The sequence below is a fragment of the Clarias gariepinus genome, chromosome 11, assembly GCF_024256425.1.
Source record: "Clarias gariepinus isolate MV-2021 ecotype Netherlands chromosome 11, CGAR_prim_01v2, whole genome shotgun sequence".
NCBI classification, from domain to species: domain Eukaryota; kingdom Metazoa; phylum Chordata; class Actinopteri; order Siluriformes; family Clariidae; genus Clarias; species Clarias gariepinus.
In genome coordinates, this window is record NC_071110.1 from 14,940,238 (window position 1) to 14,964,269 (window position 24,032).

General features: G+C 41.7%; 2 protein-coding genes and 1 pseudogene across 2 annotated transcripts; 1 reads left to right on the forward strand and 2 right to left on the reverse strand.

Annotated features, from left to right (window-relative positions):
- Positions 1-7: 7 nt before the first annotated feature.
- LOC128533321 (olfactory receptor 1500-like) lies at positions 8-943 on the reverse strand. The gene has a single exon (XM_053507563.1). The coding sequence runs from the start codon at positions 938-940 to the stop codon at positions 8-10; it is 933 nt and encodes a 310-aa protein (XP_053363538.1). The 5' UTR covers positions 941-943.
- A 14,419-nt stretch (positions 944-15,362) lies between these two features.
- Positions 15,363-16,253, reverse strand: LOC128533324 (putative gustatory receptor clone PTE03; annotated as a pseudogene).
- A 1,325-nt stretch (positions 16,254-17,578) lies between these two features.
- Positions 17,579-18,631, forward strand: LOC128533325 (putative nuclease HARBI1). Its single transcript, XM_053507566.1, has 3 exons — positions 17,579-18,064; positions 18,146-18,257; positions 18,336-18,631. Exons 1-3 carry the CDS (start codon positions 17,579-17,581, stop codon positions 18,629-18,631), a joined length of 894 nt encoding a protein of 297 aa, XP_053363541.1.
- Positions 18,632-24,032: the final 5,401 nt, after the last annotated feature.

The following is a 24,032-nucleotide window of genomic DNA, read 5'->3' on the forward strand; positions in this document are numbered from 1 at the left end:
CTCCAGTTTATCCTATAGCAATGTTGAATCTGAAGATCATTTTTAACAATTGCTTCCGTATTTTGGTCAATTTTAGTCCATAAATAAGGGGATTTAAAACAGGAGGCACTAACAGGAAATCCAATGCCATGAAATTTCGCAAATTTTGAGGAATAGATGTGTTCCCATATCGACTGTACAACACATCAAACCACAAAGCAACAGCAATATTAAACAAAGCAAGTAGATGTGGCACACAAGTCTGCATAAATCTGTATTTGCTCTCCTTTGACTTTTTGCAGTTTCTAATCAAGTGAATGTATGAATAAACAATAAATACTGCATGTCCAAAACAAACAATAATAATTATGTAACCAATCACATTGTTAACTACTGTAGAGGAACAGGCCAGTTTAACAACAGCCCATGTTTCACAGTACATTTTTTCAATATTTGAGCCACATAGGGTTAGTCTGGCTGTTAACAGCAATACAATAGACATGCAAATAATAGGAGGAAGCCAACAAAAAATAATACATTTTACAACTTTTTGGTTGTTCATTTTAGAGTGGTACTCCAGTGGTTTACATATGGCCATGTACCTGTCATATGCCATTACTGTAAGAGTTGATACATCACATAAAGCAGATGAATAAATAACAAATACCTGAATCAGACAACCAGCATATGAAATTTCAGGAAACTGGGTCAATAAATCATACATGAATTTAGGGTAAAAGCCTGTAGTGCCATAAAGTGCATTTATACATAGATTACACAAAAATATGTACATGGGTTCATGAAGCTGTTTATTTAAAACAATGCATACAATAACAATAATATTGCACAATAAGATAACATAATAAACCAGTGTGGTCAATAAGAAATAAACATATTTGTTTTCCAAGGTTACGTTCAATCCTGACAGGGAGAACACTAAGATGTTGGAAACATTATCCATTCTAGATTGAGTCTATAAGAGAAAAAGTAGTTAGGTTTAATTAATGACCACAGCAGTATGTGTCCTATATCGTTTATTACTCTTAAAGAAAAAATAAATCATGTACAATCATGTAGTTAGTATAATCAAAATTTAAATGTAAAATAAAGTAATAAAAATAATGTTTATATTATTTAAGATTTTAATTGTTTTAGTTGTTTATTATTCCTTTAACTCTGGCCAGATAAATATGATTAAAATCTTAGATGCATTGCATTAGTTTCCTAAAAAAATTAAAGAATAAATATGCCATGCCTTGCTGTTTTTACGAATGAAGTAATTATTGGATTGTTTTATAACTAGCCTTGTCATCCTCCTTACTTACAATTCTCTTAAGACTCCTTCCCAAGTGAAAAACATAATTTTATCACAATAACCCATTATTACTTAAGCAAGTTAAATTCAAAAACAGTTTGATGCATTATCAAAGTTATGGACCAATTCTAATATACGTTCATGCAATTAACCAGTACTTGTAAGTTGTTTTTATCTGCCTTTTGCCTAATTATGTGTAGAGTACCAATTCTGTCTCTGTCCTTCAGCGAATAATTATGTGCATTGTTAAATTCTTAACAGTCAATCCTAAAAACATTAGATTGTAATATGTTACGGTTCCACTTTTCAACAAAACTGTCCTGTCCTCGGCTGATGCAGGCAGTCGTTCTCTGAGGACTTAGGACTCAATACTGAGGACTCGATACTTTAGGACTGGAGTTTCATACAGTCTACCTGAACCTCCAATAACGAACTGGACTCCATTTTAAATTAAACACATCTCCTGTTATCCTGAACTTCCAGTCTCACACAGTATGATGCAGATTAATACCTGCTATCCATTTCACCCAAATGAGCACGCTATCCTTGGGCTTGAGGGAGCATGTGAGCTTTGCAATCTCCTCTCTATTAAAGTCCCATTTCTTGTGTGCAAATCTGGCAGAGGCGTGAGACAGAATCTTTCTTTTCTCTTGCTCTCTCGCCGGATCATGAGCCTTTACCATTTACTTCTCAAGCGCGCTCCGGCACTTCTTGTGAAGGGGCAGAAGAAACGTGAGCGTATCAGGAGTTATTAGAGGTGCATGCGTGGTCAAACGCTTACACCTCGATTTGCTGTACAAATAAAATAAAATAAAAATCCCCCAAACGCTCAAAGTTAGACGACAGGTTTCTGTCAGGTGGCCAAAAGAGGGGCCTCAACGATGGCCCCTCCCTTTCTTTGGCAAACTTCATGACAAGAATTCATGACGTCAAGCTACGCCGAGCCACAAATTAATTTCCCCATGCCATCAAGCAGACGGCCCGTGCTTTCGGCTGTTTTTATGGCTGCACTGGTCGCCACGGAGAGACAGCTGTGGCTTAACCTCATGAGCATTAGGGACAGGGATTGAGCTTTCCTTCTTAATGCCCCAATCTCACCTCCCGGCCTTTTTGGCTCTAAAGCCCTAGGCCTTTGTGAGATTTTTCCCCAGCCGTGCTCAGGGGTCGGGACTGTCAGTCTCGACCAGGTCCGGTGCTCGCCAGGCGTGAAGCGCAAAAGGAGAGTGTGGCGAGCCCAGCCATTGTAGAGATTAGGGCGGGATACACCGTGTTTCGCAGTCTACCTTAAGGAGGCCAGACCTGAGGAGCATCCTCTAAAAAGGAGTCCTAAGGCTTAAGTGCCCAGGACCATGGGGGTTTCTACCCCCGGGGGGGGCGCGTAAAAAATTCCAATAAGGAATATAAACTCCTTTCTTGCACCCTCAGGAGACCGTGGTTCAATCTCCGCCATCACTGGTGTTTCAGGGAGAAGCGGTCTCCAGCAAAATGTTAGGTGTTCGGTTCCTTCCTGCCATGTTTCAGAATGCCGAACATCTAACACCCCCAACCCTCTGAAGCGAAGTGCCAAAACTTGTGCCCCTTTTTGACAAGCTGTAAGCGGGGAACCTACTGCCAGGTATGTCTCTTTAGGTACAAAGCACTGTAGAGATTCAGTCATAGAACATGCTCCCCTGCCAGACAGAGAATCAGGCTATTACAGTCAGTATTTCTTGGTTTCCAAAAGGGGTGGGGGGTTGCGTCTAATTTTACATCTTTGTGGGCTGAATATCAAAATGTTGAGAGCCAAAATAATCGTTTCTCATATCCAACCAGAGGATTGGTTTGTGACAATCAACCTGAAGGATGCATATTTTCATGCAGAAATATTTCCAGAACACAGTTTCTGAGGTTCGCTTTCGGGGGCGAAGCCTACCAGTATCGGGTCCTTCCATTTGGCCTAGCCATATCACCCCGCACATATATAAAATGTACGAATGCAGCCCTGGCTTAATGATTCCAGGGCATCCGTATCCTGAATTACAAAGACGACTGGCCGATTCTGGCTCAGTCTTAGCAGCTAGCGTTTTAGCTCACTTTAACTCTTAGGATTGAGACTCAACTCCAGCATTCTCTTTCCTGCTCAAGCCCGACATATTATAGGTTTCATATGGGATTCGGCCGCACATTCCAGGGCATATGAATATGGGAGCAGACTTGCTGTCCAGACAAAGTGTGACACATGGGGTTTGAAAACCCCACCCCGAAGTAGACAGACGAAGGCCCATATGTGGCCCAGACTGCGTCTATTGCATTTCTTTCCATAGCTCTGCTCTCGGGAGTCCTGGCAAAAGTCTGTCGAAAGGCTTGATAGCGCCCTGTTGGTCGACCAGTGTGTGGTGTTCAGATCTAATATCTCTCCTGTGAGGAGGGAGCTTCTGTATCAGGCGCAGGGGACGACATTCCATCCCAGGACTCATTCAACCAGGGGGATTGCCTCATCAATTGCACTGGCAAGAGTTGTCCCCTTGCCGCAAGTGTGTGATGCGGCAGGTTGGTCCTCTCTGCACACATTTGTCAGATTTTATAGTTTGAATGTCTATGCTACTCAGCATGCTACTCTACACAACTCTAGGGGTCCAGACACTTGCAGTGCGGCGGCGTTGGTATTCTCGTTCCCATAGCGTTTTCACGCAGCATCAAGTGTAGCTTTTGAAAGGGAACGTCTCGGGTTATTTTGCTGTAACCCTGTTCCTTGAAAAAGCGGGAACGAGATGCTGCGCTCCAATGCCGCACTTTATGCATGACTGGACGTCCTTTCAGACAAAAATTTACCTGAGGACGTTTCCGGGTTTATGCCTATTTATAACCTCCAGGTGCACCTAATCAAATGACATCACCTGACCGAAGTTATGAATGCAAGAATTTTTGGCGTGTTTGACACATATGCTTCAACAACCTGTCGCGCGAAGAGCGTTCCCATAGCGTTTTCACGCAGCAACTTGTTCCTGCTTTTTCAGGGAACAGGATTACAGCAAAGTAACCCAAGACATTCCCTGTTGAGTCTGGTTCCGCTCAAGGTTTCTTCTTATTACCATCTAAGGTTTTTTTTTTTCTTGCCACTATTGCCATTGTCCTCGGCTTGCTCATCAGGGACAGTCTTATCATTTTGATTTATACTGTACACATTCACATTTTACATTCACAAACTTAAATAAATATTTTGATTGTGTAAAGCTGCTTTGCGATAATGTAAATTTTTAATGTCAATCGCTATACAAATAAAACTGAATTGAAAATATCCTTTTTTTTTTTTATTGAAATGCATACATGTATGCAGCATTTATAGTGACCTACAGTAGGAGAAACTAATTTTCAGTCATATTAAAAAAATTGCTTTGCAGGACTCCAGTTGATTTATTTATTTGAAAACCACTTCTGTATAAACACCTAAACATGAACGAGAATTAGGATTTTACCTGCTTTCACTACTTCCCATTCACTAATGTACTGTAGAAATGTAACATTGGACTAACATTCAACTGTTGAAGCAGAGTTATAGCTAGAAAAAAATATTAAAAACTAACTTCCGCAATTAAATAAAATTCTTTGGGTGTTCTCTGGAAAAAATGTTTTCATTTAGATGGGAGCATCCTATGGATTAAATAAATTTAGATAAATAGTCTATGCTGCACAAACAGTCTAGATTTTAGACATATCAGCTTTATTAAAAATACAGTGAAAGCAATAGCTATTTAAATAAACAAAACAAAAACTTTTTACACTTTACATAGCTGTGTCTGAGGAACAATCTCATAACATGCTTCCGTATTTCATTAAGTTTCAATCCATAAATAAGGGAATAAAAAATAGGAGGTACTAGGAGGTATTTCAAGTACTAGGAAATTTCGCAAACCTTGAGGGAATAAATTTGAGCCATATCAACTGTAAAATACAATAAACAATAATGTTATTAGAATTTAAGAATTAGTCTAAGGACTCTCACGAAAGGGGAGCAAGGGAAAAACACAAATTTAACCCGCGAATCAGAAAGCAAAACCCAAGAAAGTGAGTACTCACGAAATGGTGGATGAACAGTCTGAACCGACATGGGTGAGCTCAATGATTGTGCTGTGGTTTGTTTACTCCTCTTATACTTTCTGGTTCGGGTCCTAGTACCGGTTGCAGATTGAGTGTGCATGATAGTACCCCCTGTTCAGAACCGGCTCCTGATGGTCCTGGGGTGGAGGATACCCGACGACGGTAGTCTTAAATTAGTTTGGGGTCGAGAATTAACCGGGCCGGAATCCAAGACCGTTCCTTGGGCTGTAGCCTTCCCAATCAACCAGGTACTGGGTGCCTCTGCCCCAAGGGTGCAAATCGAGGATCCGACGCATAGTGTAGGCGGGACCACCGTCGTTGATGCGGGGAGGAGGAGCTATCATGGGCGAGGTGTTAAAGTGTTTAAGTTGAGAGATGTGAAATCCTGGATAGATCCGCGGCGCCGCAGGCAGGTCACTGGGTTTATCCGGAGGGTGATGCGGTATGGGCCGATGAACCTGGATGATAATTTTCATGACTTAGTGTGAAGATGGAGATTTCTCGTGGAGAGCCATACCTTGTCACCTATGTGGTACAATCGTCCCGGAGGGGGCGATGTTGGGTGGTATAGCGGGTGTTGGCTTGTTGGATGGATCGATTGGCTTGGTTCCCCAGCGGCCGACGCCTGCGACCAACTGTTGGGCTGATGGCACATCAACCTCCGGTTCCTGGTGGTTGAACATCGAAGGTTGGAAGCCTTAGCATACCTCAAATGGGCTTAGCTTCGTAGCAGATTATACATGGAGGTTGTGTGAAAAGTTCTGCCCAGATAAGGTAGCGAGCCCAGGATTGCTGACGATCGGTGATAAAACATCTCAGCGCTCCAGTTGTTGGTTGGCCTGCTCCATCTGACCGTTTGTATCCAGTCTGTGGGTGGTATCCAGATGATGGACTGCAGGTGGAATCGATCAGACGGCAGAAGTCCTTCCAGAATTTGGCGGTGAACTCTGGCCCTCTGTCCGAGACGATGTCCTTGGGGAACCCATGCAGACGGACTCTAATATTAGCTCAGCTGTCCTTTTGGCTGACGGAAGTCCGGCGAGGGCCACCAGGTGCACGGCCTTAGAAAACCGATCGCACCGAACTATGCCTGATGGTGTCATGCCGAAGGGAGTTGGTTACGTACTCCTCCTTTGCCTGCCATCCTCCATCACCTCCATCACACACACACACACACACACACACACACACACACACACACGTGCGCGCGCGATATACACTATATTGTCAAAAGTATTCACTCACCCATCCAAATAATTGAATTAAGCTTTTCCAATCACTTCATTGGTTACAGATAAATAAAACTAAGCACCTAAGCATACAGACTGTTTCTACAAACATTTCTGAAAGAGTGTGTTGCTCTAGGGAGCTCAGTAAATTTCAGCTTGGTACTGCAATAGGATGTAACGGATGACTATTAAATATTCCACAGTCAACTTTTAGTAGTTTTATAACAAAGTGAAAGTAATTAGGAATGATAGCAACTCAGCCACAAAGTGGTAGGCCATGTAAAATCACAGAGCATAATGCAGCAGATGCTGAGAGTGCACAGAGGTCGCAAACTTTCTGCAGAGTCAATAGCTACAGATCTCCAAACTTCATGTGGCGTTTAGATTAGCTAAAATGGGAACAGTCCATAGAGAGCTTCATGAACTGGGTTTCCATGGCCTAGCAGCTCCATCCAGCCTTACATCACCAACAGGTTTGCTCTTCCAACAGGTTTTTTTTCTTCAGTGATCCACCTGCTGAAAAAGCTCTGGTTATAGGAGACTCTATACGTGAAATTAGCTAGGCCTTTTTGGGGCACCAGCGGCAGTGGTTAGGCGTATCCCGGGAGCCAGAGCATCGAACATAGCAGGTAATCTTAGGGATCTAGGACAGCATAGGATCTCAAAGATAGTGATACATGCTGGAGCTAACGATATATGCCTTCGTCAGTCAGAGGTTAGCAAGGGTTAACTTTACAGAGGTGTTTAAACTAGTGAAGGCAATGTCCGATGAAGTAGTATGCTCTGGTCCCATCCCAATGCGACGTGGTGACATACTGTAGCTTACAGTTATGGTCGATGAGCCGCTGGATGTCCAGGTGGTGCTCTAAAAATACTGTGGGCTTTATAGACAAAAATGCACATGGTCCTGTTGACGATGCTTTTCAGGTTGAGGTCCCTCCCATGTTCTGACACCTCCTCAGGGCACGTTATGAGTATCCATTATCAGGTCACTTAGGCATCACAGGTCTTAAAACACTTTTGGCCTGGTTTGCACAAAGATGTCGATTTCTGCTGCTTCTGTAAAACGTCAGAAAATTGGTAAACCTAACCACCCCTACTGCCTTCTTACATCTTATTATAATTATAGGGGTACCTTATGCTGACCTGAGAGAGTTTTGATTGATTGCACTAGTCCATGATTTTCATAAGTGAAAATTACATTTACATTTAGGCATTTGGCAGACGCTCTTATCCAGAGCGACTTACAAAAAGTGCTTTAAAGTTTACATCATTGGATACATACTTACACTGGGTTAACTAGGTTAATAACTAAGTGCCATTAGTCCAACATAACTGGGAAGATTTTATTTTTATTTTTTTGGGAGGGGGGGTTAGTTCAAGTACTGGAGAAACAGATGCGTCTTGAGTCGTCGTTTAAAGATAGTCAAAGTCTCAGCTGTACGGACATCTAGGGGAAGTTCGTTCCACCACCTAGGTGCCAGAACAGAAAAGAGCCTGGATGAATGCCGCCCTCGATCCCTGAGAGATGGTGGAATGAGGTGAGCAGTGCTGGAGGTTCGGAGGGAACGTGGTGCAGTGCGTGGTGTAATTAGAGCAGAGAGGTAAGTGGGTGCTGGGCCATTTTTAGCTTTGTAGGCAAGCATCAGCATTTTGAATTTAATGCGGGCAGCTACAGGAAGCTAGTGCAGGGAGCGAAGGAGTGGTGTGGTGTGGGAGAACCAGGGAAGGTTAAAAACGAGACGTGCTGCTGCATTCTGGATCAGTTGCAGAGGACGAATCGTGGACAGAGGGAGGCCTGCCAGGAGTGAGTTGCAGTAATCCAGTCTTGAAATAACAAGGGACTGAACAAGCACCTAAGTAGCCTGTGAAGAAAGAAATGGGCGAATTCTTCTGATATTGTGAAGAAGAAATCTACAAGAGCGAGTAAGGTTAGCGATGTGTGGGGAAAATGACAGATGACAAATTGGTTTCCCTTGACCATCATGCGTGCTGACACTTAGTTCGGGAAGGCAATACCATTTATCATATAATTACCCCTCAAACCATTGTAAAAAGGCTGCTTAAATTGAAACACTTAAAATTACAGTATATTTTTAATTTCCAAAGAAATTTGAAAACTGATCAGAAGTCTAATTTTACCTTTATACTCTTTGCTTAGGCAATGCAGTTGTTAGAAGTTAATAAAATGTCTAGCCCTTACCACCTTACAGGGGACTTACAGAGGACATTACAAAAGTTTCACCAGTCATTACAGTCTATGCTGGGGAAGTATTGTATGAATAGTGGAAGTGGCTCGGATGAAGTTCTCCCTTTAGTGTTGTTTGCTGCTTGTGAGACTAAGCAAAAGTCCTTAGGATTTCAGATTTCACTTTCCCCCTCAAGAGGTCAACACAGTGGACCATCTAATCTGCACACATGCCGAATGCCCTTCCTGATGCAACTCCTAATTTATCTGGGCATAAAGGTTAAAAGATATAAAAAAGCAACAAGATCTAAAGAATCTGGAAAATTTAAATAGTTACAAAGCCATTTTTAAGTTTTTGGGACTTAAAAAGCAAACCACAATCAGAGCCATTATCCATAAATTGAGAAACTTCGGGACAAGGGTGAACCTTCCCAGAGGTGTCCAGTCTACCAGATTACTCCAAAAGCACAATGACTTATACTGTATACTGTACAGGAGCTCATAAGAAACCCAGTACAGCATCTAAAAAAACGCAGGCCTTGTGTTTATGATTTAATAATAAGAAAGAGATTAGGAAAAGGACAATTCCTGGGCTAGAAAGCAAATAATAATAATAATAATAATAACAATAATAATAATAATAATAATAATAATATGCATTCTAATGCAAACACAAAATAACAGAAAGCCAGGTTAATGGTAAGTCAGGTAACATAAGAGAACCGAACTGGGCCAGCATTGATGTATGATCAATGACAAACAAAATCATAGATGATAAATAGACCAACTTCTTCTTCTTTGTCTTTCGGCTGTTCCCTTGCAGGGGTCGCCACAGCGAATCATCTGCCTCCATCTAACCCTATCCTCTGCATCCTCTTCTCTCACACCAACTAACTTCATGTCCTTTCTCACTGCTTTCATAAATCTCCTCTTTGGTCTTCCTCTAGACCTCCTGCCTGGCAGTTCCAACCTCAGCATCCTTCTACCAATATATTCACAATCTCTCCTCTGAACATGTCCAAACCACCCCAATCTGGCCTCTCTGACTTTATCTCCAAAACATATAACGTGGGTTGTCCCTCTGATAAACTCATTCTTGATCCTATCCATCCTTGTCACTCCCAAGGAGAACCTCAACATCTTCAGCTCTGCTACCTCTAACTCTGCCTCCTGTCTTTTTTTCAGTGCCACCGTCTCTAAGCCGTAGAGCATTGCTGGTCTCACCACTGTCCTGTACACCTTTTCTTTTATTCTCGCTGATACTCTTATCGCACAACACACCTGACACTTTTCTCCACCCAGTCCAACCTGCCTGTACCCGCCTCTTCACCCCCTTTGAACACTCTCCGTTGCTCTGGACCGTTGACCCTAAGTACTTAAAATCCTGCACCTTCTTTACCTCTGCTCCCTGTAGCCTCACCGATCCTCCTGGGTCCCTCTCATTCACACACATGTATTCCGTCTTGCTGCGGCTAACCTTCATTCCTCTGCTTTCCAGAGTATACCTCCACCTCTCCAAATTTTCCTCCACCTGTTCCCTGCTCTCGCTACAGAGCACAATGTCATCTGCAAACATCATAGTCCATGGGGACTCCTGTCTTACCTCATATGTCATCCTGTCCATCACCAGAGCAAACAAAAAGGGGCTTAGAGCCGATCCTTGATGCAGACCCACCTCCACCTTGAACTCTTCTGTCACACCTACAGCACATCTTACCACTGTCTTACAGCTCTCATACATGTCCTGCACCACTCTAACATACTTCTCTGCCACTCCAGCCCTCTCATACAATACCACAGCTCCTCTCTTGGCACCCTGTCAGATGCAATCTAAAAAGACACAATGCAACTCCCTGTTACCTTCTCTCTACTTCTCCGCCAGCATCCTTAAAGCAAATACTGCATCTGATGTACTCTTTCTAGGCATAAAACCATATTGCTGCTCACAAATGCTCACCTCTGCCCTTAACCTGGCTTCCACTACTCTTTCCCACAGCTTTATTGTCTGGCTCATTAGCTTTATACCTCTATAATTGCCACAGCTTTGCACATCTCCCTTGTTCTTAAAAATTGGCACCAATACACTTCTCCTCCATTCCTCTGGAATCCTCTCACTTTCCAAGATCTTTTTAAACAAACTTGTCAGAAACTCTACTGCCACCTCTCCTAAGCACTTCCATACCTCCACAGGTATGTCATCAGGACCAACAGCCTTTCCACTCTTCATCCTCTTCAACGCCCTTCTCACCTCACTTCTACTAATGTTTGCTACTTCCTGTTCCACCACAGTCACCTCTTCTACTCTTTGTTCTCTTTCGTTTTCCTCATTCATTAACTCCTTAAAGTACTCCTTCCATCTTCCCATCACCCTCCTGGCATCTGTCAGTACATTTCCATCTCTATCTTTAATCACTCTAACCTGTTGTACATCCTTCCCATCTTTATCTCTCTGCCTTGCCAACCTGTACAGATCCACCTCTCCCTCCTTACTGTCTAGCCTAGCATACAAGTCCTCATATGCTCTTTGTTTGGCCTTTGCCACCTCTACCTTCACCTTACTCTGCATCTCCCTATACTCCTGTCTACTCTCTTCAATCCTCTCAGTGTCCCACTTCTTCTTAGCTAGCCCCTTTTTCTCTGTATACACTCCTGGACTTCCTCATTCCACCACCAAGTCTCCTTGTCCACTTTCCCCTTACCTGATGATACACCAAGTACCCTCCTACCTGTCTCCCTGATCACATTGGCTGTAGTTGTCCAGTCAACTGAAAGCCCCTCCTGACCACCCATAGCCTGTCTCAACTCCTCCCTAAAGACTTCACAACATTCTTCCTTTCTCAGCTTCCACCACTTTGTCCTCTGCTCTGCCTTTGTCCTCTTCGCCTTCCTCACCACCAGGGTTATTTTACACACCACCATTCTGTGTTGTCTTGCTACATTCTCCCCTACCAACACTTTGCAATCACTGATCTCTTTCAGGTTACAACGTCGACACAAGATGTAGTCGACCTGAGTGCAGATGAATTCGAATGAATTTATCCTTCTCTTTTAACTCACATCCTACCTGTGGGGCATAACCACTAACAACATTGAACATTATCCCTTCAATTTCCAGCTTCAGACTCATCACCCTATCTGATACTCTCTTCACCTCTAGAACATTCCTTACAAACTCCTCTTTCAGAATAACTCCTACTCCATTTCTTTTCCTATCCACACCATGGTAAAAACAATTTAAACCCTGATCCTAAGCTTCTAGCCTTGCTACCTTTCCACCTGGTCTCCTGGAAACACAGTATATCCACCTTCCTTCTCTGCATCATATCAACTAACTCTCCTACCTTTTCTGTCATGGTCCCAACATTTAAAGTCCCTACTATCACTCCTAAACTCTTGCCTTTCCTCTTCTCTCTCTGCTTTCGAACACGCCTTCCTCCTCTCCTTCTTTGACCAACAGTAGCCCAATTTCCACCAGCACCCTGTAGATCAACAACACCAGTGGCGGTCGTTGTTAACCTGGGCCACGACCGATCCGGTATGGGAATTATATTCGTGATTCACATCATTGATTTGGCAAATGTTTTACGTCGAATGCCCTTCCTGACACAACCCTCTGCATTTATCCAGACTTGGGACTGGCACAAGAAGACACTGGATTGCGCCCTCCCTGTGGTTGCATTCCAACTAATCAAACTAAACAAGGTGCATGTGATTACAGTTATTATAATGTGACTGAGGTCACAAATGTCAATATCAAAAAAATCCCACAAACCAGTAGTCAAAATAAATGTAAAATCAGGAATAAATATTGGAAAAACCATAACACCATAAGAAGTTACTACAGGATAAAAGGATATAAATTTTGGCAGCTGAAAACTATTAAACTGCCCCAATTATGCCATTTTAAAGGTTGCTAATATTGCTTAATGAGTCTCTTAAAAAAAAGGTTTACATGTACAGTATGAAAGGTCAAAAAACACTTTAGTTTTCTCCAAAAATAGATTTAATTTTACCCCATTTCTAAATGATTCATAAACGACTCGTGTGAAGCAGTTTGAAGATTCAGGCTGTATAAACCTGTCCTTTCCGTGAGGCCTCACTGCTGTGATTGGTCAGATGGCGCGGTGATTTATGACTGGTCTACCACTACAGCGTGTGTAGGAAAAACGAAACGCCCATTACCATAACTGAATGACGGCTCTGAAGACCTGTCAATACATAGAAAAGATAGCGTCGGTTTTACAGTGTAACGACTAGCTAATTTTATATTAACTGTGGATACAAAAATCGTGAGGTCTTATATGTGAGCAAAAAGTACAAACACAAACAAGTAGATAAAGCAAACGTGTATTATACAAAACTAAAGCAAACGAAAAAGGTGCACAACAACCAAACAAAGATATAAACAATATTTACAAACTACATATAATAAACTTTATGTGTGCATGAACGCGACTGAGTGGAAAATGTCCGAAGTCCGTGTTTATTGTATGTGTGTAAGAGGAGTATAGTTTGGTCTCACCAGGGTTAATGAAGTTAGAGAGGCAGATGACGGAGTATGAGAAGTCTGGGGAATATGTCCAGTCAAAGATAATCCGGTTAAAAAATCTTCAAAAGAAAATGATCCACAACAATCTCTCCTTCTCTCATCCAAACAAATAATTGAAGCACTAGTCCGCCATTACTACTCATGCATTTTCCCGTGGACTCATGCAAACCGCGTGTGTATGTGATGCGCAAAGTGCACATGCTCCATGCCCTTACTCTTCGTGTGTGTGTGTGATGCGCGAAGTGCGCATGCTCCGTGCCCTGACTCTTCTGCATTTTTCCCCTCGGGGCTTTCTGTAGATAGGCATGCGCACTTCGCGAGTGTTAGAGTTCAGTTTTGGTGAATGGGGGAGAATAAACAGTTACAGTAAAAAGGATTTCGTGTGCTTTTCGAACCCGGCAAGAATGCTCGGTCACATTAACAAGAGTGTGGTAACATTAATTTTAAGATGGCGGCCAAGTTGTTCGTGACGTAGAACGTGGGCGGGCAAGTTGTTCGCGATGTAGAACGTGTGAGGACATTATGCGAATATGTTACGGAGTGACGTGGATCCGTAACAGAGTAAAAATAGATTTGCTAACGACTCGTTTAGGCAAATGTGAGCTGATTCTTTTTTTTTTTAATAGACAAAAACTCCATTTATCGCGCACTGTCAGCATCACAGACAGTGCAGATAGTTTATGTTCACATACAGCTACATGACACACTGCATGAAAGAAAATATTTGAAAAAGCATAATAGTGGCACTTTAATTACTGCATTAATAATCTACTTAGGCTCTTAAATATTTCCTAATTTTAATCAAAATTATGACATTTTATTTTGCCAGGCAGTGTAGACATTACTGTACCATAACAGTATTTTTCATTTTCATTTTAAAACATTGATAAGATAGCAAATAAAAGGTTGTTACACAATGCAGAAAAACTGTCATGCTGTTATTAGCTTCAGGTCGTATTATTTAACTACAACTGCAGTCAATCAGTAACTGAATCCATAAATTTTTTTAAATGTAAAACCTTGTTTTACTCTAATTGAAGATATTGTTATTTTATCATTGTAATAGTTACAGTACACATTATAAATAAACTGTAAGTGTAAAGTTTGGTTCAATTATGTGTTTATTCACCCATAGTTATTTTTTTCTTTGCTGCATTGCTACAGTACATAAAATTTAAATATATCGAAATGAGGTTTCCAGGTTTCCAGCAATAATTTGATTCAATTACTTTGTGTATAGCACTTTAACAATGACACTGTCACAAAGCAGCATTACAGAAATTAAACAAACAAAGGGAACAAACAAAATAATACATAGATATAAAATAGGAAAAAAAAGGTAAGTAAAGAGGAAACGTGTAAATTCTACCTATCAATTTGTCCCTGATGATTAAGGCAGGCATGAAACCCTAATAGGAAACCGATCCTCATTTGTGTGATACCAGATTTTATGACCATGATTAAATCCTCGTTATATTGGTTTGCTATAAAGGTGGCAGTTCAATATAACAGAAATTGTGTTTAAGTTATTATAAAGTTCATTTTTACTTATGGTATCTTAGGTACACACAGTTAGAAGCCTCCATGCAAGAAAAACTCCAAATCAAAATATATTTTAACACTTAACAAGTGTTAACATAATTACATACAGTATAATTACATAACATTTGTGAACATGAGGTATTATCACACAACACAGTCTTGTGTTGTGATTATATATATATATATATATATATATATATATATATATACACTAGCACTTGGAAAGGTTTACAATCAAAATAAATCAAATGTCTATTTGCGAAAGTAAAATTATATTTCTTGTCCATTGTGTTAAATAAATGTTTTTACTGCAACCTTAAATGGGCAGCTTAAATAGACAACAGGCACCCAAAAATACTAATCCAAGATAAAAAATATTTTTTGCAGAAATAAGTAATTGTGTGCCTGTTAATGGGTTAAAAGGTAAAGTTTTTAAGGGGTTGCAGAAAAATACTCTGCAACAGCACCCAAATCATTTTCAGTTTATCCTATAGCAACGTTGAATCTGAAGATCATTTTTATCAACTGTTTCCGTATTTTGGCCAATTTTAGTCCATAAATAAGGGGATTTAAAACATGAGGCACTAAAAGAGAATCCAATGCCATGAAATTTCGCAAATTTTGAGGTATAGATGTGTAACCGTATCGACTGTAAAACACATTAAACCACAAAGCCACAGTAATATTACAGAGGAAGTAGATGTGGCACACAAGTCTGCATAAATCTTTATTTGCTCTCCTTTGACTTTGTGCAGTTTCTAATCAAGTGAATATATGAATAAACAATAAATAATGCATGTCCAAAACAAACAATAATAATTACGTAACCAATCACATTGTTTACTGTTGTAGAGGAACAAGCCAGTTTAACAACAGTCCATGTTTTACAGTACATTCTTTTTTTCCTATTTGAGCCACGTCTTGCTGTTAACAGTACTACAATAGCCATGCAAATAATAGAAGGAAGCCAACAAAAAAAATAATACATTTTACAACTTTTTGGTTGTTCATTCCAGAGTGGTACTCCAGTGGTTTACATATGTCCATGTACCTGTCATATGCCATTACTGTGAGAGTTGATACATCACATAAAGCAGATGAATAAATACCTATCTGAATCAGACATCCAGCATATGAAATTTTATGAAATTGGGTCAGTAAATCATACATGAATTTAGGGTAAAAGCCTATAGTGCCATAAAGTGCATTTATACATAATATTTATTTAACACAATGCATACAATAACAATAATATTTCACAACAAGATACCATGATAAACCAGTGAGGTCAATAAAAAAATAAACATATCTGTTTGCCATGGTTACGTTTAATCCTGACAGGGAGAACACTAAGATGTTGGAAACATTATCCATTCTGGATCGAGGCTATAATAGAAAATCTTAATTAATGACCACAGCAGTATGTGTCATATACCATTTATTACCCTTTAAGGAAAATTAAATCATGTACAGTCATAGAGTTAATATAATCAAAATGTGAAAACAAAAAATAATTATCAATGCTGTTATTATATTCAGAGCCTTGATGCTTTCTTTAACCCTTATTTAAATAAATAAATATGACATTTCATCTCATGGCTTGATGTTTTTACCTTTAAAGTGATTATTGGATTATTCTATAACCTGCCTTGTCATCCTCCTTTCTTACAATTCTCTTAAGACTCCCCTAAGTGAAAAACATAATTTAATCGGATCCTTCTCTTATGCAGCCATTGTTACGGAACTGGGGTGTGAACTTAGAAAGAGGCATAGTGCCAGAGTTGTATGCTGAGAATTAGTTTTTTAATGATGACAAAAACAGAACATAAACAGACACACAAGGGAACTATGGAACTAACGTGGGAACTAGGAGATTACATGGGCTAAGAGATTACATGGGCTGGGAGATAAACATAAATAACTAAACATAACAAAGGCTAAACTAAACACGCTAGGAGCTAACATAACACGGGTTAAACAAAACCGGAAAAACACAAACCTGTGGGGTATTGCACAAAACCAAGATAAGGAATTAAGCTGGGATTTTCTGGTTATCCGGGCTGAATTTAGCCCTGACTCGGTTGCATGAAGGGAGGCTAAATTAATCTACATTAAGTTACTATGGAGATTTACACTTTGCAGCTAGCCTGCTCCAGAGCAGGCGAACAACCAGGCTAAGATTAATCTTAGAGATTTATCGGCTAGTTCCTCCCTAAATCCTACTAGATATTAATGTGTTTTAGTCATTTCATGGTCCTGCATTAAAAAACTAGATATACTGTCATTCATCTATTTATGCGTACTGTTGTTTTAGTTATTATTGAAAACTGCTGTTCATTTCACTGTCAGAGGTTTGATAAATATATATATTATTCGAAATTTAAAGAGATTTAAAACACCCAGTGAGGAAAGCACATTTTCCTGAGCAATTATTACTTTGCTGTCCACAATGAATGCAAACACAGTGCAAAAGAACTATACTATACAATATGAGAGATAAAATATAGACTATATCTATATATGCAAGTATACAGTAGAAATGTATTGTTGAATGATAAAAAATATCAATATATTATTTTTATTGCAGTTGATGAGATAAGAAATGGCTCCTGAATTTGCAAATGTGGTTTCAATTAAGTCCGTAACGAGGTCAATATGTAGTATATATAGACTAAAGATTTGTGTGTTTCCTATCCACAATGGCTTGCCCTTTGTTGAATGATGTAGTTGATGAAGTTTTAATACTCAGACGAGCATTCAGGCATGAAAGAGTCTTCCGAGATAGGGCAGACCCATTGGCCTTTTCAGACGAATATCTGACTGAGAGGTACAGATTCTCAAGTGATGGCATCAGATATTTGTGTAGGCTGCTGGGTCCAAACATACAGCACAGGACCGCACGGAGCCATGCTCTCACTGTCCCACAGATGGTCTGCATAGCACTGCGATTCTTTGCAAGTGGCATGTTTCTGTATTCTGTCGGTGATGCACAAAACCTCAATAAAGCCACTATTTGCCGCACAATAAGAAAAGTAAGTCTGGCATTGAAATCTCTTGTGCACATATTTATCACCTTCCCTGGCCACAGAAGATTCATCCACATCAAGGAGGAGTTCTACAAGATTGCAGGGGCACATGAGGGAGATTATGTGAACAGGAAATCCTTCCACTGTGTCAATGTTCAGGTAAGAATAAGTAATGGTTACTGTCAGCTACATAATTATTCTGTGCATTAAATTACCTTAATAGGCTATATATTGTTACAGATGATCTGTGATGCTGACTGCCTCATCACAAATTTAGAGGCAAAGTGGCCTGGCTCAGTCCACGACTCCAGAATCTTTCGGGCCAGTAGAATTTACCAGAGACTCTCTCTAGGTAAACCACCCCATTTTTTTTAAGCACCTTGAACAGCAAGAGTACAGTACTTGTAAGAATTATGTTTTGTATTCACAGGCGAGTTCTCTGGTGTGCTGCTGGGGGACAAAGGTTATGTCTGTGAGACATTTCTGATGACTCCCCTTACAGACCCCCAAACCCCAGCACAGCAAGCTTACAACCATGCCCATGCCAAAACCAGGGCTCGAATTGAAATGACCTTCGGCCTCCTGAAATCCCGATTTCAGTGCCTGCACCACCTGAGGGTCTTCCCAGACAGAGCATGCGACGTGACTGTTGCCTGCACAGTGCTGCACAATATTGCCAGCCTAAGAAAAGAAAGAGTGGACTCCCAGAGTTGCTTTGGATGTTGATTGGGACAATGCTGCCATATTCCCAGATAACAGAAATGGTAGACTTGTTAGAGAACAATACATTGCAAATTATTTAAGTTAATTTAGTTTTGATTTAGCCCATCCCTTAATAAAGGATAATGTAGGCTATATAACTTTTTCATGATACCTCGCCATCCTGGTACTCTCTTGAGTTTTTTTTTTTCTGTTCTTAGGAAAGCACTTTTCACCCCACTTCTGTTGTATGGAAGGGTGGATGGGTCCTGAATCCATGGATACTTTGTATCCCAGTGTGGAGACTTGCTGTTGGAATCTTTTTCAACATAGGTGAGACCCTCTCTTATGATCTCAAGTTCTTTCTCTTTTGCAAGAGTAATTTCTTTTCCTCCAGGCCGACAGTTACCACAACAGCACCCACCACACTTTGGTTCACACGCCGCTCCGATACTGTCCCACTTCCACCACTCAAGAAAATCCTGGTTACTTGCCAGTGAGCTTTTTGTTTCAGCTACATGACTTTTCTCTCTTTGGATTATCTCGGGAACATTTGGAGCTTCAGCATTTTCAAAGATTTCCTCTTACTTGACTGCAGCCGCCCTCATGGACCGAGCAAAATGCGTCTCAGACCCATGTGCTGTCATACCCACATTCTCAAACAGATCTGGGTGTGCTCCAGCAACGGTTTTCCCCAATGGACTTTCCCATAGAACGAGATCTCCCACGACTTTCATTCTTTGTGGAGTCTCCTCTCTCGGTGGCTGATAAGGAGTTCAATTTTCTTCGGCCTTTTCAGTTCTTTGGGGTCTGTGTCTGGAAATTATTTTTTCAATTGCTCTGGAGTTACACTTCTGTGGTTCGAGGAGATTGCCAAAGTCAGTAACAGGGAGTTCTTTTAATCCACTCCCGACTAAAAATCCCATTTTGTCTCTCTCAGAGCAGTCTACCATCTTAGCTTTGTTGGTTAATGCTCTTTTGAACTTTTCTGCTAGTTCTGGTGAGAGTTCTGACAAAAGCTTCTCTTGCTCATCTGTAAATCTACTTTCTTTCCTGGGGTCTCTGGGGGTGGTGGCTCCCCCCCCCCCCCATATTCTTGAGTTCCCCCTTTGGACAAAGAAGGTAATGGTGGTCTGACGGGGCTCCCCTTTTACAGTCTTTGTTTCTGCAAAGATAGTTGTCGTTGCATCTGTCACCGTCCTTGTGACATCCCAAGCACTTTTTAACGCACCAAGTTACGTTACAATGGACTTCTTCTCTGCTAGTTTTAGTTCTTTGAACTTTTTGCAGAAGAAGATTTTGTCTCCATGCTTCTCTTCTCCACACACGACGCATCCACTTTCTGTTGAAACTTTCTTTGTCGTTCTGGTGAAGGTATACTTCTCAGACTTCTTTTCTGGCCTTTCTGCCTTTTCTGAGATCTTGAGCTGCTCGAGCCTTTCAAAAATTTCTTTTTCTTTCTTTAGGAACTCTAGTAGTGCATCAAAGTGTTTCTCTGGTGTGATGCCATTTGCAGGATCCGTCATATAGACTAACCATTGTCTTTTCACAAACTCAGGTAACTTGCTCTCAATGGACTTTATCACAAGTGGGTTCTTGATTACGCTGATATTTCCAAGGTCCGTCAGATCTGCCAGGGCCTTTTCTACCATTTGGATTAACTCTATAGCCCTCCTTGGCTGATGATCTCTCAGTGCAGGAATCCTTTCTAGCTCCTCAACAATTTCCATAGCGATTGTGGTCCTGTTTCCATAGCGGTTCTCCAACACTCTAAAGATGTCACCAGCTGTGTTGTAAGAGGAAAGCCTGAGCTCTTTGGCGATCTTGTTGTCGATGCTGTCCACCAGTTGAATCTTTTTAACCTCAGCCGACCCTGTGGGTTCTCCTTGTCTTTGAAGGTTTTCCCAGTCCCTCTTCCAGTGGTAGAAGTCCCTCTTATTACCACTGAACGTAGGTAGGCTTGTAGGTTTGATTTTTACTACTGGCATAATCTGAGGTGCATACGCTATTACATCCACTTTATGTTTTACATCAGTTTGTGATGCTTGTGCATTTTTGACAGTATTACCCGACGGTATCGACAGGCATGATGATAGCGCGTTCACAAGCTGTCTCTGCCGCGGGGAGAGTAGCCGCCATCTCGGCTTGTCCATATCTTTTCCAGAGGTTAGTTTGCACTAGCTCGTCAATTTCCTCAAGCCTCGCATTACATTCTTCCTCTGTTTCTTTAAAATCAGCTTCTTGCTGTGCTAAAAGTGAAACCTCTTCACCGTCTTTTAGGTGAGCTTTGATTTCTGCCAGTGACCCAGACTTGTAATCCTCGTTGGTTTCAAAAACTTTCCTTCCTCCAGTGGAGAGCTTTTTGAATTCCTTTTTGAGTTCTGATTCTGGCAAATTACGTGCTTCTTTGTTGAGAAAGTTAGCTTGCTTGGTGAAGCTACTTTTTGCAGAAGTTCTCTCCCTTTTTAGTTGCTTACCTGTTTTTCCAAAGGTTTCTCCTGCCATTTTGCTTGCGAGCGCTGGGTAGCCCTTCTTTGCCGTGCAGACGTCGCATCTGTGAACAAAGAGTTCACTATCAGTATGACAGCCTGGCCAGTCTAAGCGAGCGCGCAACCACCGCAGAGTTTTCGTTACTCCAAAGTGTCCCGCACCCGCATGCCAATGAACCATCTGTAACACACGTGCCCGCAGAGTCCGCGGCACCAGCAGCTTAAAATATTCGCCAGCGCCGCACGGCTGTTCCCAGTGGCGGTAGAGTAACCAGGGGGAATGTTCTGATTTAAGGGGTTCGGAGAGTGTTCGAAGTCGCAACCACCCACTCGCTCTTCCACCCTCTTGCAGTACTGACAACGCTCTTTGCTGCACAGCCGGCAGGATAAAGCATGGGCGTTAGCATGCAATTTTCCCGCTCGGTGCTGAACGGTAAAATTTTAGTCCTGCAACCGCTCGAGCCAGCGCGCTAACTGCCCCTCGGGCTCTTTAAAACTAAGCAGCCACACCAGCAAAGCGTGATCGGTCCGCAGCAGGAAGTCTGAAGCAGGCTGAAGTAGGCATTAGCATGCTCTTTGCCCTTGGAAACCTGAGAAAGGACAGCCCCCAGCCCTACATCGCTTGCGTCTGCGTCGAGGATGAACATACAAGATGCATCAGGATATTTGAGAACAGGCGACGTGACCAGAGCTTCCCGTAACTGAGTGAAAGCACGCACGTGCACCCTGTCCCAGCGGCTGGTTCTTTCTCGTGAGCCCGTGCAGCGGGCTGGCGATCGTGGCAAAATCCTTCACGAACCTGCGATAGTAAGAGGCTAACCCGAGGAAGGTGCGTAGCTGCGACACATTTATCGGTTCCGGCCAATTCTGTACCGCAGCAATTTTGGCTGGATCGTTGGCAATCCCTTGAGCACTAGTTACGTGACCTAGAAAAATGGTCTCTTGCCACAACAGCTGGCACTTTTTGGGATTGAGCCGCAAATTCGCCCGCCGGATAGCCAGAAATACCTCCCATAGGTTAGCTAGCGCGACCTCCAACTCCTTGCCGTGCACCAGTAAATCGTCTAGGTAGACGACACAACGGGTGCGAGAAATATCTGCCAACACTTTCTCCATCAACCGTTCAAACATAGCTGGAGCATTACATAGGACGAAAGGCATGCGTCGAAATTGCCATAGCCCTTGCACGATCGAAAACGCGGTTTTAGGTCATGCTTCCAGGGCGAGCTCTACTTGCCAGTACCCGCTACGCAGATCCAACGAGCTAAACCATAGTTCGCAACGTGTTCCTCCCTGGTGGGTGCTACTAACACGTCTGGCTAAGTTTTGGGCATTAGCAATCTGGCTAACCCGAAGTAACCACGCAGACTTCCGTCAGCGAGATTCAGTACCGCACCCCACTTTTCCAAAATGTCCAACCTCAAGATACAATCATCCTCGATGTCTGCCACAAAGAATGGATGAGAAAGAATGATTGCACCTACTTTTATTCGCACTGTGCGACAGGTCCCGTATCTCCAGATAGCTCCCCGACACGGTGCAAATGTTTAAGCCTGGGTCCGGCAGCATACAACCGTGCTCGCCTTGTTCCAATAATCCCCAGCGCAACAGCGAAACTGTAGAGCCGGTGTGTACGAGCGCCCTTAGCGAAATGTTGTCCAGGCCACAGTTTACGTAGACCCCCGCACGATTTCCTACACGTCCTGACAGGAAGTTAAATCCAGCAGTTGGGGAAACAAAGACGGCTGTGACCGAAATCTTAAACGCGCCGCTCCGTTCGCCGCTCTTTGCTCGCCCCGTCAGGGAGGGTTGACACTTCTGACCTCAATGTTGCATTTTCCCAGCTAAGAAGGAACTTGGGGAGATGAGTGAGCTTCCTTGCTGCCCAATGCAAATGGCTGGGAGTACTTTATTAAGCACAGCACGAAATAGCATGAACAGCACATTCAACAGGTCACACACGAAATCAACAGTCACTAGAACACACACACCTAACCCACACACACAAAACCTGGCTGAAGCCACTAACCCAAACACCTTTCCCCAACAGGTTGAACACACAACAACCCCTCCTGCAAAGCATGATGGTTGCTAGTCGAAACCCCGCCCACACCACAATATGTTTATATAATCATATTAAGTGAATATTATTTTATGAACACGAAGTTCTTCAGGCTTTTTATCATAATCATCATATTTTGTGAATTAATTTAAAGCTGTTTGTCTTTTGTTAAGTACTTTCACTTAAAAAGGCAGCACAAAAGGCAGCGTTTTTATCAAAAGGTTGATAAACACGTGTTGTACAGCACGCTCAGTTACTCACTTCTTATCTTTCATGTAGATCTGCTCGGACTTATTCATTCGTTTTAAATCCCTCAAAAATGCGTGTGTATACACCTTAAAACCTCCATCTGTTTTAAATATAGCATCTATTTGGAAAAAATGCCCCAGCGATTTAGTAGCTTCAGGAAATCTCGCGGTGCTCTGCACATAACACCGGCCAACTCATGTCGGAAAGAAGTTATAAACGTGGGCTATTGTTTTTGTTTTACTTATAATATTCGTTAATTTAATTTAAATGAGGTTTGGGCTCAGGACTTTAATTCGGCATCGTGATTCTCCTCTTTAATTTACTACATAGTTTTTATCAGCGCTCAGCCGCATGCATAAAGTTTTTCAGAGCGCACCGGCAGAAGGAGACTAATGGTTATGAATGCATCATGAAAACAGCAAGCAGACTGACTCTGACAGCTTAAAAAAACTTTGCGTTCATTTTCTGACGCGCTCAAGTTCACCAAAAACAATACAAAACAGCGCACCTTATTTGATTTTAAACATTTACAAAATTACAATGTTTTTTCGTTATTGTGAGTGCGCTTAAATAAATGTTGAGTCTTATAAAGGCATGTAGTATTATATAGTTTTATTATATAGTTTTT

What these genes read in the sequence shown, in the direction of transcription:
- LOC128533321 (XM_053507563.1), bottom strand. Translation starts at nt 940, where the DNA reads ATGGATAATGTTTCCAACATCTTAGTGTTCTCCCTGTCAGGATTGAAC.
- LOC128533325 (XM_053507566.1), top strand. Translation starts at nt 17,579, where the DNA reads ATGGCTTGCCCTTTGTTGAATGATGTAGTTGATGAAGTTTTAATACTC. An exon ending in TCCACTGTGTCAATGTTCAG is followed by an intron (nt 18,065 to 18,145) that starts GTAAGAATAAGT and finishes ATATTGTTACAG; the next exon opens with ATGATCTGTGATGCTGACTG. An exon ending in TTACCAGAGACTCTCTCTAG is followed by an intron (nt 18,258 to 18,335) that starts GTAAACCACCCC and finishes TTGTATTCACAG; the next exon opens with GCGAGTTCTCTGGTGTGCTG.